Source organism: Prosopis cineraria, unplaced genomic scaffold (assembly GCF_029017545.1).
Source record: "Prosopis cineraria cultivar Desert tree isolate PC_DT_omini unplaced genomic scaffold, ASM2901754v1 PC1, whole genome shotgun sequence".
NCBI lineage: Eukaryota > Viridiplantae > Streptophyta > Magnoliopsida > Fabales > Fabaceae > Prosopis > Prosopis cineraria.
This window is the reverse complement of record NW_026555332.1, coordinates 17065010-17083851: the sequence shown is the minus strand read 5'-3', so window position 1 is coordinate 17083851 and position 18842 is coordinate 17065010. Positions and strand designations below refer to the sequence as shown.

The following is an 18842-nucleotide window of genomic DNA, read 5'->3' as shown; positions in this document are numbered from 1 at the left end:
GCATGGATGCTGCGACACTCTTGCAGCATAATGTTATAATGTCACGACACTATTGATCTTGGGACAATTTATGGAAGCTATTATTGCAATAAAAAATGATAATAATAAAAGAATTTTAATTTTAATTCAAATTTCAAATTTTCAAAATTTTAAAAAACAATGTGTCCTTTATCTGATTTTAGTTTCTTTTAATTAAATACCATTTCTTAAAAAAAAGGTCTCAATATTTCTTTTATCTAATTTGTAATTTAACTAAATACATTTAAAAATAAAAAATAAATTGTTGGTGTAATTTTTTTCTCTTCCATTTGAAACCCTATTCCTTTCTCTCATTTTCACTATTTCCCATTGCCGCCTTCACCTTCCTCCACAATTCACCACCGCCTTCTACCAATTTAGTTTTCATTATCCTCCACACCATCCTTTACCGTAATGTCTCATTCACTATCAAGCTTCTCCTTTACTATCAACTTTGCTAAATAGTGCCTACCATATAATGCCCTACTTTGTGTTAATCTCGTACTCACCATCTCAGCATCATTGTCAGCACTTCTTCCCTTCTCAAATCTCTCTACCGTTTCTTCATAGTGTGTTTTTCCTTCACCACATTGCCAATCACCACTTAGAAATCCAACACTATCGCCTTCACTCTCGTCTTCCATACTATTATGCATCATAGTTTTAAACTTTCACCCAACCCCATTCCTGTTGTTGTTGTAAAGTGCCTCTATTTTTTGATGTTGCTAATCATGAGTGCTTTTCTCCATCATCTTCATTTCAACTATAGTAGGTTTTCTCTGGGTTTTACTTTTTCTCATTTTGTATTTCCCATCCTCTTTAGGAACATTCCCACTATCTTTCACCGCCGTGTTTACCTTTTTCTTGCTTTATTATCCCCGAAACCTTTAATTTTATGCTCCCTTGCCCTTTTGCTCCATTCTATTTATTTACTTTTTAAGGATTTTGGTTATGTTGTAGCTGGTTTAATTTTTGTTGGGTGAGCACTTTTTAAATTTTAGGCTATATCTTATTTTTTTAAGTGTTTTTTATTTTTGGTTCATAAGATGTTCTTCTTCCTCTTCATGAATTAACAACTTTGTATATGTGCTTTCTTTGTATTCCTTTGTAATGATACCTGAGTGCCCTCCTTTATGACTTGCATAAGTGAGTTCTTGTTCTTGTTAGTTGTACATTGTTAGGATTTGTGGGATTTACTTAATGTTGTTGACTGTTCTTTATACTCTTGAAAACTTTTGTTGAGTTTAGAGTAACTTTGTTGTTGCACAATTGTGAGTTTATGCTAGCTTTCTAATTGGTGCTCAAATATGTGTTTATTGAACTAAAATTTGATCATGCCCAATGTTTGAGTTTAGGATACATTGTTGCTTTATTTTGCTGCACTGTTTTGTTTCTGAAATTGGGGAATTGATATATGTGAATTTGGAATGCTTTGGTTGCTTGTTCTTTATTCTAAGTTTCTAATGGTAAATCTGCTTGTTTGTCCCTTGATAGTATGAATGTAATTTGCATATCTTAAATATTTGATTTGATAATATATTTCTCTCTTATCTTAGGCACGGTCCCAAAGAGATATGAAAATCTACAGGATAAATGAGCAGCTAACACAAGTGCTAGCTCAATAGTTACCTTCCATTACAAGTAGTGATTAATCCAATGTTCTCTCCTATGCTAGAGATTTAATGGCTACTGAAGGCCACTTAAACTAGCACTACATAGGCTTTTTTTTTATTTTATTTAGTTCTTTATTTCTCTTGTGCTTTGATTTATGGCGTACTTGAATTATTCCATTGGATTTTAACTCCTCCTCATTGTTCACCCCTTGGGCTAGAAATGCTAATAAATACCTAATGCTTATTGGCCTCTAATTCTATTTATGTTGCTTAAGCTAAATCTTATAGACTTATCATAGCCATTTATATACACAACTATAATTTAGGCATTCATTTTCTTAGCTAGTTTGGCCAAATATTCATTATGTTTCCTAAAAATTTATTGTTTCACCCATTTAAACCCTGGCCTTATATATATATATATATATACACACATATATATATATGTATATATATATATATATATATAAGCCCACTCTAAGTTTAATCCATTTATCATCCATTTTTCTTACCATTAACTATTTTGGTAAATGCTAAGTATTACATTTATGAAAGAAAATAAAATAACTAGAATTTAGTTGGGGTTTCAAAGTGATACAAATAAAAGGAAAATAAGAAATTGAAATTGAAAGAAAAAAAACAGAGAGAGAGAGAGAAGAAGAAGGGAGAGAAAAGATTGAGAGTCAAAAAATGTTGAATAATACAACAACAAAAAAGATTTCAAGTGACAAAAAATATTGATCCTCATTGATGCCTCTTGTAATTAGTTGTGGTTTGTCTTCAATGTTCTTGCTCATCATTTAAGATGCTTAGCATTAATTAGAGTTTGTAATTTTATCACATTGAATAATTTATTTCCATCACCACACCTTAAGACATTAAAACCTTTGAAAAGTCTTTTTGATTTGTGTGTGCATTGGCATAATTAAGTGAAGATTAAGATGAGAACCAAGCTTATGGTAGACGATTTGCAATTAATGGAATTGAGTGAAACACTAACCTTTAAACACCTTGAGCGCTTAGATTGCAAACACTTGACTGTTTAGGGACTTGTTGAAAATTATCTTTACTTAATTAATTTCCTCGTTGCTTTTATTTTTGGAAGGAGAGAAATGTTTCTAGTTAGATTAAGTTTTTGAAAGTTTGAATTGCATTTGACTTTGCAATATTCACAATTTCTTTTATTCATTTTGTATAGTGATTTTCTTTGGCTCAAGGACAAGCTAATGTTCAAGTGTGGGGGTTTGATGACTTCCAATATGTTAATGAATTTATTGAAGTTTTTAATGTAATTGGAAGTTCTCTTGTAAAATTATTTAGCAAATTTATAATTAAATGGATTATTATTTGCGTGAATGGAGGAAAATAACGTTTAAGATAATTATAGAAGTTATTGGATTAATTATAATATTAAATTAAATTTGAGTTATACATATCAGGATGCCTAATTTATGACCTTAAAGCTGACAGTTTCAGAGCTCATAATAAATTAAATTTTGCTTAGTGATATTACAACACTGAATTGGATGTTGCGAATCAGACCAATTTTTAGCAAAACGTATAGCTTTACTTAATTTTAGTTGTAAGAGTTTTTTAGGACCATTTTTCATTCCAATTTGTCTTTTGACGATAGCTGCACGTCCATGAAGCATTCTAAGGTGGAGAAAGAGTTGGAGAAGCTTCAGGAACATTTGGGTCTTGTGATTTGTAACAAAAATCATCCCTCTTAAACTTTTTTCTTCCTTTTTCTTTACATTTTGATGCATCTTTTGTTGAATATTACTGGTTTAATGGCTGTTAGTGGCCGATTATGCTTGACCTAACTTGTTGGTGGATTAGAGTTTGCTTTTTACCCATTAGTTTTGTTTAATGTTGATTTTAGTTGCTCAATCTTGCAAGTAATTATCTACTTGATGTTTGGCCACAATTAAATATGAATATTGGTGTTGAGGTTTTTGTTTGACAAAAGATAATCTCATTTGGACCATTAGATTGAGTAATATAAGATTAAATTTTTACCTAATTTTCAATTAGGATAGATTTATACCTAAGTTCCTCATATGATCAAATTAGAGGGAGTTGGAATTAAATTTACCTCTTAAATAATTTTGTTAGAAATAACATAATTAATTTAGGAGAGGGCTATTTAAGATTTGAAAAGCACTTATAGCTACCAATACTCTAGAAATTGGCATTACAATTAATTAACTAGGTAAAAGCAAGATCTATAAGCTAGCAACGGATTAATGGCTATAGGTTGCCTTGAATGTACGTGGGTGTTGGATTGAGATTTTCATTGTAGTTTATTAACTTCAATTTTTAATTAGGAGAATTATGTTTTCACAAAAAAAAAATTAATTACTACAATGTTCATTAATAATTGAATTAAGACCATTAACTACTAGCCTTAGTTCATTGTTAATGAATCTTGTAGTAATTAATTTTTTTGTATAGGACCTATATGTAATTCTCCCTTTTTAATTTTAGTTAATTAATCAATTTCAATTAATTTTGCTTGACTTAAATAAAAATGAAAATTTTATTACCTAATCACTATTTTAATTGATTCTTTGTGGAATCATCCTTGATACATTAATATATTGCATATACACTTGCGATGAAACATTTATTAGAAATAATTTTAAGCATATTTTGTTGATTTCTCAATTGATTATTTACATTTTTTAATTATAAGTAAGGATCATGATCTTTTATTAAAATTTTAATAATTCATAGTCTATGGTTGTTACTAATATTGTTATGAGGTTTCTAATTATCATTTTTTCTAAATTTTATTTATAAAAATTAATCTATTCTTTAAAAAATTATTAAATTTAAATTATTTAATTCAATTTAACAGTTACTCCCTTCTTTCAAAAATTTAATATAGTTTTTAAGGAGTTAAATGTTAAACAATATAAAATAATTTTAATCTTTCAAGATATAATTATTATCTTTTTTAAAAATATTTTTATTAAATAAATTACTTTATATTTATTTTAAGGTGAAATACTTTATTAAAAAAACATAAATATAAAAATATAAAATTAATTTAAAAATAAATAATTATTTTATTAAAAAAATTAATTAAAAATATTTTACACTTTCAAACCATGATGTAATAATATTTTGAGGAGAAATTATATATATATATATATATATACACACACACGCATTGCACCGTTAAATTTTTGCCTCTGCGAAGTGCGAACTCGAAGGAACTCAAGACAAAAAAGCAGAAACCCTCGGGTTCCCGTCGGCTCCTCCCTCTTTTATCCTCTCTGCCGACTTTCTCGGCGCCTGCATCTCGATCTTCTCCACCTTCTCGCGATCCATCGTCGCCCTTTGCAATCGAAGAAGGTTCGTCTTTGTCGCCCCCTTGTTTTATGTTCCGGTTTTGTCTGTCTGCCCTTTCGCAATTAGATTGACCCGTGATTTTGATGATATGAAGTACATATCATATAAGGCTTTGCTTTAATATGCCTCCTCACATGTTTATCATAAATTTTATAGGGTGCAAGGTTGTCTTCTTGCTTGCTTGCTCTCGTTAGGTTCTTCATGCGGAAGTGAGGGGGAAGTAAATTTGCAATTTGATAGAAGGACTTTTACTTGAAACCATCTTTTTGGAAATTGTTGCTGATCTTATTTTTTTTTTCTTTTGTGTGTGTCTTTCTATTCTGTAACCGTAAGTTGTCAATACTTGGTTTATAGTAGTCTTCATTAATAATATATATTTGTGTATCACTTTAGACCCCAGTCTGGAATTCTGCAAAAGTAATGTGAGGGAAGGTTATTGTCTTAGAAATATGTTTGTAAGTTGTAAGTTGTATTATGTTTGAACTTTTTAATAGGTTTATGGTGTTTATTATTTGTGTTGCATGTGATTTGTACTGAAATAGCAGTGGTGGAAGTGCAGGTTTTGCTCTGCTATTGATTTCTTTTTAAAAAAGCAAAAAACAAAAACAAAATCAGGTTAATTGCGAAAACGGGCTAGCCAAGAAGGAATATTATCTGCCCTTGTTTTGTTTCGCAGGATTGATAAACAAAACGAAGAAACGCGACACAATCATCAGCGCCTGGTGGAAACTTCGAAATTGGAACTTGTAACTTTCTGATTCCATCATCTTCGCAGAGACTAGCTGTACGATGCAAATCAGTGAATAAAAGATTGAGAGGGTCATTGACATAATCTTTTAGAATGTATTACAGAGGGTAAGAGGCTTAGTTCCTATTTTCACCTTTTGTTTGTTTGATTTTCTAATGAAGTTTGTGGCTTTTTATTTCCTCATCCTCTTCAGTGCAAATCATGGGTTGTTTTCATCAGTTAATGTAATCGATTGTAGTTCTATGGCAGATTCTCTTAGGCAACCTCGTCTCATCGATTGAGAACTTCCTGTGTTGAAAATTGGGATTCGTTTGTCTATTAAGCTATAAACTTCTGGTGTTGAATTTTTGGGAGGGATTAGGTTTGGGTTCTTAATAAAATTTCATTTCCTTTTCTCATCTTCTCCCCTAGTCTATTATTTTTGAGCGGTTAAACTCACAATGATAATATTGGAAATTTTATCTTTCAGACCCATTCCACCCTGTTAGTGACATTGTATCGTGTAATGAGTTGGGAAGTTGGGAGACTAAACCATCTGTCTATTTTTAATTAAATTTCCAATCAACGGAGTAGTTGCCTCACCCACCCAAGGCCACCTCACCCCCACCACACCCTCTTGAAAACTCCCAGTCAAGACCTTAGTTATTTCAAGGTCTTATTTGTAAAAATGAGCGGGGTTAATTTAGAAGGAAGCACTATCTCAGTGGTTTTAAGGGAAGCTTTAGCAATTTAGGCTTGGAACTCTATGGCTTTTATGCATATTTGGTAAGAAAACAAGTTTTGTCCTAGGTATGCTATATTGATTAGCTTGAGATGACATCAATTACGCTGTTAAATGAATGCTGTGAGGGAATATAGCCCCTGTTATCATTTAAGTTGGCTCAACTTGTGAATTGAGAAGAAACTTCTTGGTCATAAGATGTGTTCTTAAATGTAACCTGGAAGAATAGGTGGATCATTGTATTATATTATTTCCAGAATTACTTTCCTGTTAAAGATTTCCCTTGATTTTTACCTATTCATAACAAAGGGTGATTGATGCTGAATCGTGCTGATCATTGAGGGTTTTTCTTTCTCTGGAGAATTCAATGATCACATCTGATTCGGGATGATACTGATTCATTATCAACAAGTTCATTAATAACTTAGTTGCTGAAACTAATATTTGGATATTCTTTGTTGACATGCTCAACTCTTGCATGCCTATGGGTTTCTTCCTTAAACCTTCAGTGATAAATGCTTTTCTTAATTTTTCCCCAGGAGAAAGCCATAACAACCATGAACATTTTCCTATCTACTTACTTTTGATTTCACATGCTTCCTTTTCTGAAATGCACCACAAAAGACCTACCTTCCATTTATATTTTGGCTTTTTTTAATCTAATAATGGAACCCAAAGCCACCAAATCAGAGTGGCCTTTAACTGCCCCTTGGCAGAGAGACTTTCATCTTTGCAAGAGTTTTTGAACAAGACTAACTGGAATATTTGTTATAAGCGAGTTGCATTTAGGAGAATTATTTCCTCATCAAGTTTTGCATAATATTGATTAACAAATAAAATAAAATCTTACAGTTTTGTACAACAGAGTTACTAAGAAATTAAATATTTTATCAGAATATTTAGCATTTCTGATAAGGTTGTTAAAGCGAGATGTATGTATATTTAGTTTTAAATGTAATTATTATTTGAATTTGAATTTTATAGAACTACCCTTGTCAATGATTAAGTGCAATCTGATCCTTTTTGTGATTGCCAATTTTTCATTACTTCTTTTAATTAATTGACTTTTCCATTAAATTAGTCTTCATAGGGTGGCCTTTATATTGGTCGTTATAGAAATTGTACACAGTGGACCTACCTAGATTGGTGGAAGGATAGGGTAAAATAAGAGAAGGTCTGGATAATGACAAGCCAGGGTTGATAGAAGATACAAATCTCTGGCGTTATCAAGAAACAAGATTTCCCTGAAAGATAATTCAGCTGTATTCTCTTATGCAAGTTTCTTCTGGGGAAGATCAAATATGTTGTGATATAGCTAGCTTTTGAAGGATTCAAGAACGGAATTCTCATCCTTTGATTTTTAATTTTTTTTGGGTTCTTTTTGCCCCCATTGGCTTAGTAATGAGTTTCTCGCATTCTGTTTTGGCCGTTGTGTGAATGATGCAGTAAATTTGCTGATGGTGGTGATGGGCGTGAAATGGCTGCAAAACGTCAACGAATTGTTGATCCAGGATCATCATTCTATGGGACTTCTCCTGGTTCCAGTTTTATGTACAATCCACCCCCATATGGCTATGTCAATCAACCTCCTTTTCCTGTTGTTCATCTGCGTGGCCTCCCCTTTGACTGCACTGAAACCGATGTCGTCGAGTTCTTCCATGGTCTTGATGTAGTTGATGTCCTCTTTGTTCATAAAGGTGGCAAGTTCACTGGGGAGGGTTTCTGTGTTCTCGGGTACCCCCTTCAAGTTGACTTTGCTCTTCAGAGAAACCGGCAGAACATGGGTAGAAGATATGTGGAGGTTTTCAGAAGCAAGAGGCAGGAATACTACAAGGCAATTGCAAATGAGGTTTCCGATGCCCGTGGCGGTGGGTCACCCCGTCGAAGTGCTTCAAAGGCTAAATCCTATGATGAAGGAAAAGATTCAGCCGAGCATACTGGGGTTTTGCGATTGAGAGGATTGCCATTTTCTGCCACTAAGGATGACATAATGGAGTTCTTCAAGGATTTTGTGCTGTCAGAGGATTCTATTCATATTGTGATGAATTCAGAAGGGAGACCTTCTGGGGAAGCTTATGTGGAATTTGCAAGTGCAGATGATTCAAAATCAGCAATGGCGAAGGACAGGATGACACTTGGAAGTCGCTACATTGAGTTGTTTCCTTCATCACAGAGGGAGATGGATGAAGCAATTTCAAGAGGGCGGTGACTCCTAGCATGCCTTTACACTTGCATGCTATTCATTAGTTGTTATCTTATGTTTGCTAATTAAATCTTATAATTAGTCGAGAATTTTGCTGTAGTTTTTAATTTTTAGCAGTATGGATTTGCTATGTTGCATTAGAGGAATATGGTTTTTATAGCCAGCATTAAGAAAATAAACGGTTGCCTATTTTGAACTTAGATATGTTTATAGACGTCCATTTTCAAATTATCTTTGCGCAAATTAATTATTCTGTTTGTAAGAGATAGGTTAATTATGTACGAGGAATAAATTGCATCTAATCATATTCTTACGAGGGTAACGTCCTGATCTTTCTCATTCTGCTTGTTTGTTAGTTATTATCATTTGTTGATGTGATTTTGTGCGTTAAAAAGTCTATTGGAGATTCCAAATACCAGGAAAAAAAATCAAAATTGATGTACACAGGGCAGACCTAATCATATCTGGCGGCTCATATGGAGGCTCCAAGTACCAGAAAAGATCAAAATGCTCCTCTGGCTGATGGTGAATGAAGAAAATAAGAACCTCCTGCTCCTGTTTAATAATTATCTTATTTGTCTCAGTTTTTTAAGCTTTGAGCCAATCCTTCATTTGTCTGAAATTGAGAGGTATTGAATGCCGAAAGGCTATAGGCCTCCTTTGCTTCTGTTTGTACATGGTTTTTCTTTACGAATATATGTTCTAGTTTCATTAAATATAAGTCTATGGATTGATGGAAGAAGCCACATGGTCTGACATTGTTCTGAAGCTCTCTGACCTTGTTGTTTGCCCCGGCCAACAAACGTGAAGTTTTTTTTTATCTTTTTGAATTAACATTCAAAGAAATATGTAGTTTTTTTTTATCTTTTTGAATTAACATTCAAAGAAATATGTATAGTTAAGAGTTAAAGACGAGTTCAAACAGGGAGGGAGAAAGAGACCAATGGAAATTAAGTCTATTCCTGTGGAATTAATGTTCAAATTTTTTGCTGAAAAATGTGTTAATATTTAGTGTTCTGTATCGAATATAATTACTTTCAACGATATATTGTTCATGTGGGTAAAAAAAAAATATGGGAAGAGAGTTCATAAATAAACACCAGTGAAGATTATCCAGATATGAATTCAGGATTTTAATTTTTCAATGTAATTTATAATAAACGAATGAAAAAGCATGCAATTTGGGCCAGGGGAAATTGCATCCGCATTCAATGCTCTGCGGGCGCTCATCAGATTGGGCCTTCGTTTTACTCAATGATTCCTACCGTTTTCTTTATTTTAAATTGATTTTTAGGTAAGCTCAAAATTGTATTTATCCAAGTAAAAATTATAAAAATTATAAAAAAATTAATATTAAATCTAGATCATCAAAGTATATTTGAATAGTCAGTTTATAAATTTTTTTAAAAAAATTATTATTAAATTAAACTATCCATGTTAAATATGTTATTGATAAGGATTTTACCCCAAAAAAAAAAATATGTTATTGGGTAGGTTGGTGTCAAAAAAATTTTGTTAAAAAAATTATAATTTTTATTTTGATAAAAATAAAATAAAATAAAATAATTTAAATATAAAAATATTCAAATATTCCCAAGAGTGATGAGTAGAAAAGACAGTCTAGATTTAGAATTAGTTTTTATAAGTTTTTATTTTAATAAATATAATTTTAAAAATACTTCAAAATCAATTATAAACAGTAGATTTGAAGATAAAATGAAAGGCCAATATTTGATGACCACTCAGTCTCAGTATACGAAACAATTTCAAAATTTTAATAAAGGACCAAAGGTTCATAACAATGAGATAAATTACTTAATTAACTTTTATTTAAAATATTTATGTTAAAATTCAAAAAATGAGTTAAAAATTATCACTCCCTCCAGTTCAAAATATAAACATTTTCCCTAACTAATCTTGGTTCAAAATATAAGTGACCTAATACATGCAAAAAAAGAAAAATCCCCATTTTACCCTTTATTTATTAACTTAAATTATTGTATTTATCCTTCACTTATCATGAAGTCTATTGATAGTTGGAACTAAAGGTAAAAAAAAAAATAATATATATTCTTATAAAAATTAGGATTTTACTAGTATACAAAATTTTTTTCTTTAAAAACTACTTATATTTTGAACTCAAAACAAAATATGTAATAAGTGCTGAGTTGCGAAAAATGTGTGTCAAATTTTTGCAACAATTACCTCTGAAATTTAACAGTAGTCTTTTGAAATTTAACATTGATATGCAAAAATATTTATAATTAATGTTTCAACTTTTAACATAAAAAAATTGAAAAGAAAAATCTTTAATTAATAAATGTAAGTGTAGGAATATTACATTGAACCAACAAACATGTAACTCAACTAATAAAAGGTTGTACTAACTTAATTAATGGTCTTGAATTTGAATCTTGGTATATAGTTTTGTTAAATACTTATTGAAAGAGCTTTGTTGCTAATATGATTTTATCCAGTTTGACTTGTGAATAATGGGTAAATGTATAAAAAAAATACACATTGAGTTTTCAAAAATTTGACATTAATGTACAAAATATATATATATATATATATAAAATTGATGTTCCAACTCTTAACATGAAAGATTTGAAATAGGGATGGTGACAGAAAAATACCTTCAAAATATTAAAATGATAATTACATACTGCAAAATATGATAATTATTTTTTAGTCCCTCGGTACTTGTTTGTCAATTAATTTTAATGTGAAACATACTATTACATCCCTTTGAAAAAAATTGCCAGACCCAATTGTCCTCTTCCTTCTCTTTTCCTTTCTCTCCCTCTACAGTATCTGATGAAGGAGGAACCTGAACTACAAAGACAAAGCAAATGATTCTCACCTCAGAATCACTAATTTGGTCCGCACCACCGAAAGCAATCTCTTGCCAATTTCCTTTGCCAATTTGAAAAGATAAGATTAAAATAAAAAAGAAATTAGAAGAAGGCTCTTTTTTATCCTCATTTTCTAGAGGACACATATTGTTACTCTTCGTGTGTTCCATAACAAAAAATTTAGCATTGATAGGCAAAAGCAATTGACCTTGTTACAATAAGAGAGTACTACCATGAGGTTAGGCTATATTATCCTCTCACAAATCAGTTACACATACAAACTGGAATCATTTGTTCAATAAAAAACATGCTCTCCAGATAACATTTACGATTACAAAAAATATAATTAGAAACAAGTGCGAAGTTAGAATGAAGTAAACGTAGTTGGAGGTGGCTGTGGAACTAAAAATACAAGCTCAAGATCAAGAGGATGAAAGTAGTGCTCCTTTGACAGCGAGGTTCTCTTCTTCTTGGGGCGTCTGGCTCATTGCCGACTTCAATATCTAGCAGCTGCCATGGGTGGGTGTCCAGCAACCTTCCATGATCTTCATCAATTCAAGACACGTTAGTTGCAATGAGTGTAAAATCTGAGGAAGGAGGAATCAAAACTACGAAGATGAAGCAAATGATTCTCACCTTAGAATCACTAATCTAGTATTACACCTCCAATTTCTCAGATGAATATTGTAGAGGGAGAAAGGGAAGAGAAGGGAGAAAGACAATTTGGTTTGGTTATTTTTTTTCATAGGGGTTGACAAAGAGATCTCTAAGAGCTAGATAATAATCATTAAAATGCACAGTATTTGATTGTCATTTGGTATTTCAAAGGTATTTTTTTTGTCATTTTTTCTTGGAAATATTGGTTGCAACAACTGGACATTCATATTTTGCAAATTGCAAATGATGATGATGATGATGTTAAAATACATGAAACCTTCTTAAATTTTAAAGCTGTTGTATATGACCTCTCACCTTTTAACATTTAAAAATAACTCCTCAACTTTTAATTACATTTTCAATTCCCCTTAAGTTAATTAATTGTTATTTTATTAATATACTTGCTGTCATATCATATTAATACAATATCAATATCTAGGGCACATGACATAATTTTTTTTATTTCTCAGCATAATATAAGGAGGAGTAAAATTATAATCTTTACTTTTAACACACATGACAATATTCTTTATTTTTTTTAGTTAAGCAACATTATTCTCATTATTTATGGGTAGGGTAAAACAATTTAAGAGAAAAATTATAATTTTATTATTCTTTGTTAATTAAAATAGCCTTTTATATTAGACAAATGAAAGTAAAAATATCTAAAAACTATTATTGATAAGAGTCATATAGATTTTATCATTTACTTTGTTTATATTTTTTGTACTCTTATTTGTTTGTAACTATTGTTTTCTCTTTTGAATGAAATTTTCAATACTTATTTAAACAAAAAAATTACTAGCATGTTACAAATGGAATGTGTGATACTTTAGAATAAGATATTTTTTGTTATTAGTAATTTGTATTGATTTTTTAAAAAATAACTTGTAAAATATCATAGTTTTTTATATTAAAGGATAAATTTTTATTTATATGATTCTCACTAATGATAGCTTTTAGATAATTTTCAATTTAATATAAAAGGAAGTTTTAATTGATGAAGAATAATAAAATTATAATTTTTTTCTTAAATTAAAATCTCACAAACAATGTTACTCAAATTTAAAAAGTGGGAGAATCGTGTGTTAAAAGTGAAAATTATAATTTTTTCCCTCCTTAAATTATGTTGAAAGATAACAAAAATATTTTTTCCATTGTTATGTGCATTATATTAATTTAACATAAAAATAATTATATTAATAAAATATCAGTTAATTAATGGTAGGGTTTTGAAAAATAAAATTAAAAGTTCAATGATTAATTTTAAATGTTTAAAGATGAAGAGAATTATATACAACTGTCTCAAAGTTTAAAAAAATTTTATACATTTTAACTTAATAATAATATTGTTCGGATGGGATAACAATAATAATAATGTTGTTGTTGTTGTTGTTGTTGTTTGTATATGATCTTCAAATTTTTTTCATGAACCATTTTAAGAAAAACGATAATGATGTAATTTTCTATATACAATTATTAAGGAACAAAGATTCTTTACTAGAGTTTTGAAAATTTTGTATTTCCAAATTGAAATAAAATTGATATAGTGGTTCCGAAACGTTATGCCCCCAATTTTCTATCACACTATAATTGTCATGTACATCAATGAATAATTAATAATTTCTTAATTATACTCTTAACAACTTATTAATTAATGTATAATTTTTAAAAAATTGTTGCGCTTACGTAATAATTGAAATATATATAATAATAAAGATAATATAAATTACGTTAAAAAAAAAAAGGAAAATGCAGAGTGATATTTCCCAATAAAAATAATTGGAAGAATATAATTAAATGCAGTCATATAGATAATAAAAATCATAATATTGCATGAGTAGGCAAGACCTTTCCTAAGACACGAGCTGTTGTACACTTTTCCCTGTAACTATTAATTGGACATGCTTCATCTCACGCTTTCATAACTCCGATATTGGTGCTAAGCCAGGGGGGCCTTCATAGAAGGAAGAATTACACATAGGTTCCAAATAAAAAATTTAATGACTTACAAGTCCCAGTTCACTTATAAGTACTAAAATTTCAAATGTAAATGTAGAAGTTTGATTTGTAAATGGATTGATAAAATAATTAATTTTCTGATTTGAAATCTAATTGTAATTCCCCCTTAATAACAATTGATAGAGGTTATTTGGTCTTAGAAGACACACTTGTATATGATATATATAAATTAAAGTTAAGGGTCATTTTTATTTTTTAATTTTACTCAAAGTATCATTAGGAATCCTAAATTTAATTATAAGTCAATTTTGTTTTTCAATATTAAAAATTTCCTCATCTATCACCATAATATTAAAAACACTTAATGTTTATTAGTCATTAGTTGATCTCAATATATTTTTTATTGAATTAAGGGTCATTTTGCCCCTCAATTTTTATTCGAAGGGTCAGCGAACACCTTCGATTCAAATATTTTATAATATAAAAATATTTTAAAAAATGTGATGTAAAGTTAACTAGCGATCAACTAACAAAAAAAAAAAATAAAGTGATAAAGGAGCAAACCTTTAAAATTAAGAAATAAAATTATATATAATTGAGTTTAAAATTCTCGGTGACCTTTCAAGTGAAATTGAGGGACAAAAATAACTACTAATTCTATAAAGTAATGTTTATACATCTCATTAAGTACAAAAACAAGTACAAATAAGATTTAGCTTAATGGTATTGGATCATAAATTCTAAACTGCCAAATTAAGAGGGAATTAGAAATTTCAGATTGGAAGTACCAAGCTCACTTCAAAAATTTAAAATTTAGAAAGTCCAATCATTTTTCTCGTATTCTTTCTTCTTCCTCTTGTTCTGCAAACTTATGCAAGATCAAGGATCCTCCTAAACTGCTTACAGAAAATTTTAGCCAACTGGTCAAAACGAATGGCCATTGCTTTCAATCTACCAAACATGAAACATTTATTCTTTTCAAGGCTTGACTAGTTCTCCATAGGAACTATTCAGCATTGTCAGCATAAACCTACGAACACTAAGCGAAGCATTTCAATCTTTAAATCAAGTCCTTGTTTGGTTTTCACTATGGATTGAACACTAACAGACATGCGCGCGCAAATACGACTTCCAATACTGTTGCATAGAAAGATCTAAATTGCCCCTAGAGAATGAAAGAAAACTGGGTAAGACTTTAAGAATTGGTCTATTCATTTCATTATATACTTTGAACAAACTCCACATTTACATCTGATATCACTGAAAATTTGAAAAACAAATTTTGTATAAATTTGAAAACCATCATCACCTATAGACTTGAACAATGTACAATTCTTAGTTAAAGTGGCTCCTAGGGGTCAAATACGGAGCCTCATCAGTACTGGGTCTGTTTCCAATAACATCCAATGTTTCCTCAGTATCATTTGGTAAAACAGGCCTAAGTCTCACCCTTGGTTTACTTGCAGGTAACAATGGAACCGGTGCTTCTCCCTTGAGAATCCTAGCTGCATCTCTCACTCTTGGCCGGTTCTCGTGGTCCGGGTGAACACATAAAAGCCCCACCATGAGCATCCTCTCCATCTCTCTCACATCAAACTTCCCTATCAACCTTGGGTCTCCTGCTTCAACCAGCTTTCTTCTTTCCCACATCTTCCACACGTAATCTACAACCACAGTTCCATCATCATCCACTGGTTTCCTCCCAGTAGCCACTTCTAGCACCACTACGCCGAAGCTGTACACATCAGTCTTGACAGTTGGAACACCAGAATATACATATTCAGGTGCAAGGTACCCCATTGTTCCCGCAGGTAAAGTAGCTTCTCTTGTGTCACAACTATGCTCATAGACTTCAGCTAGGCCAAAGTCCCCAAGCTTGGCATTGAAATCTGCATCGAGCATTATATTGCAGGTCTTTACATCTCGGTGAATGATTTGCCTCTCACATTCTTCATGAAGATAGGTAAGGGCAGAAGCAACCCCCAGAATTATGTTCACCCTTTGCTTCCATGAAAGAACCAATGAAGAATTGTAGTTCTTGTGCAGGATTCTGTTGAGGCTACCATTGGGTAGGTACTCATAGACAAGTACTAACTCAGACCCTTCACAACACCATCCTTGAAGCTGAACCAAGTTCTTGTGCCTTAAGCAACCTGCCATGGTGGCAAACTCAGTGGTGAAAGGATTGTGCACATAATCCATACTTTCACTGCCATTATTAACCTTGCCAAATCTTTTCACAGCAACATCTCCTCCATATGGAAGAGACCCTTTATAGACTTTTGCTGATGTTCCTTCCCCAACAAGTCTGTCTCTACTAAATCCCATCGTGGCTGAGTTGATTTCAGAGAGTGACAGTCTTGAGGGTAGATTTGTGGTTTGGAATTCACAATGTTGGTCTTCTCTCAGAGGATTTCCATCACTTCCCTTTCTTCTCTTTGACAAGAATATGCAGATTAATAATGCAGAGACAATAAATGCAGCGATGCCTCCCAGCCTAAGAGCCATCTCCTCTAGCTTCTCTCTTCCATAGTGAGCACTATCAATCTGTTGAGTAGCTATGGTAGAAGTCTCTGGATGACAAAAGAAACAGTCTCCTTCTTCTACCATATCCATAGAATTCATTGAACTAATAAACCCAAAAGTTTTGAATTGCCAACGGTCGATAATATGAATACCTGAGCCCATCACATTGGACGCAGAGAAACCAACATGCATAAACTCCTTAAGTTTCTCAGAGAGGTCAATTTGAGCAATCAAAATAGGGGTTGGAGGCCGATCTGGAGAATGACCCACCCATACGCGAACAATTTTCTGGGCATCTCTGTACTCAATCCAAGCTGTAATTTTTCTCCCACTCTTCAGATCAATTCCTTCAGAGATAGCATCCACTGAGGCGATAGATATGATTGTATCAACGTCGATACCAATGTGATTCCCATTAATGTCACCCAGTGGAGGGTCAAAATTGGTGTCAAATTCCACGGCAAAATAAGAATCTTGCTGATTTGCAGATAGAGATGGGAGACCCATATACCCACGAGAGAAGCTGACCAAGTCGGTGTCGGAGATGATCATGAAGGCAATGCCATCGCCAGAATGACACGAAGGCGAGGAGACGATTGAAAAAGTGAAGCGACAAGAGAAAGAAGCCGTAGAGTTCGTCTCAGAATCAAGAAACCGAACCGGGTTTACATAGAAAGCTCTTCCAACCCCAGAAGAGGAGGAAGGAGAAGAAGAATGGTGGCAACTGAGATCTTGGGTGAGACTAATGGCGTTATTTCCGAAATAGGCGTCACCAAAGAGGGTTACGTTTTGTGAGGGCAAGAAAGGGACAGAAGAAAGTGGGGGAAAATTGAAGATGATAAAGAAAAAGAAATGGGCCCACAAGAAACGCGGATAGAGCGAATGCATTGCAGAGTCATAAGTGTAGGATCAGAGTAAATGCAGAAACTTGCAGGAGAAAGAGTGAGACAGAGAAAGTTTCTGGGCATCTTTTGATTGTTTCATGAGCTTGGAGGGAACTGGAAAAGGCAGAATGCAAGAAGCGGGAGAGAGCGACGTGGGTATTGGATCTGTATCCGCATGTTTCGGATTCGGGTTGGGTCATCCAATCCTCCGGAAAGCCACAAGGGGGCGAATCCGGGTGACACGCACACAATTACGAAATGATCGAACATTCAAACAACACTAAAAAGAAGGAGGAAGAAGTTTAAGGGGGAAAAAAAAGAGGTAGAAGATAAAATTATACCTTATATATATTTATTTTTTTATTATTTGATTTTTATTATTAATATTACGTAACTATGATCATAAAAATTATATGATTTTTTTATTATGATAATATATAAAACAAAGCTCAAATTTATTTTTGGTTTATCTTAAATTTTTCTAGTTTCATTTTCATCTCTTAATTTTAATTTGGCTCAATCTTGCTTCTTAAAAGGTTTTTAATTTCATTTTCATTTATTAATTTCAATTTATCCTTTTAACATCACTTTTAATTTTGTTTTCATCCCTTAATTTTGTTCCAAGTTGGCAAGTTCCAATTAACATGATGCCCGTGAGATGCACAGGTTAAATTTTTTTAAAAAAAATATATATTTTAACAAAACATATCTTTTTTAAAAAAATTTTATTGTTTCAAGTTCCGACTAGCATGTTTGGGAGTTTCATAAGTTCTCAAGTAAACCTTCCTATGTATTTTCTCCTTTCTTAAAGGTATTTTCTTTGCTAAGCAAACATTCTTAAGATCCAAGTTTTCTATTAACAGAGTACTCTAGGAGAACAAAGAAATTAATAAAAAAAAAGCAAAAATTAAAAGTTGTGTTAAAGCTTTAAGGTTATACATAACCTCCTAACCTCTAAATATTGCTTAATATATTGTGATAAGTTATTAACTCGCCAGAATGAAATGTTAAGCATGTTGATTGTTGCTTGAAGAAGTTCTTGTGCTTAAAAAAATGCTTTGGGCCGTGTGTATTAACTTTTTTTGACCTATTGCACCCAAATGTGAAAGTTATGATATAAATTGATTTGGTTATCCTTTTTGTTGAGCTTGCTTATTTATATGATTGGCTTATGTTAATGAGATTTCCCCAAATGTCACCCCAAGTTTCAGACATTTTAGGGCCAAGCACATCCAAAAAGAACTAAAGTTTGGTCACATGATTGAAGCTTGCAATGCTCATTTTGTTATGTTATGTCC

General features: G+C 31.8%; 2 protein-coding genes across 2 annotated transcripts; one reads left to right on the top strand and one right to left on the bottom strand.

The window, feature by feature from the left end:
• The first annotated feature begins 4819 nt into the window (after positions 1-4819).
• On the top strand, positions 4820-9002 carry LOC129286238 (uncharacterized). Its single transcript, XM_054922248.1, has 3 exons — positions 4820-4991; positions 5665-5843; positions 7904-9002. Exons 2-3 carry the CDS (start codon positions 5830-5832, stop codon positions 8664-8666), a joined length of 777 nt encoding a protein of 258 aa, XP_054778223.1. The 5' UTR covers positions 4820-4991; positions 5665-5829; the 3' UTR covers positions 8667-9002.
• Positions 9003-15350: 6348 nt separating this feature from the next.
• LOC129295372 (L-type lectin-domain containing receptor kinase S.6) lies at positions 15351-17839 on the bottom strand. Its single transcript, XM_054933889.1, has one exon. It carries the CDS (start codon positions 17546-17548, stop codon positions 15470-15472), a length of 2079 nt encoding a protein of 692 aa, XP_054789864.1. The 5' UTR covers positions 17549-17839; the 3' UTR covers positions 15351-15469.
• Between the last annotated feature and the right edge of the window lie 1003 nt (positions 17840-18842).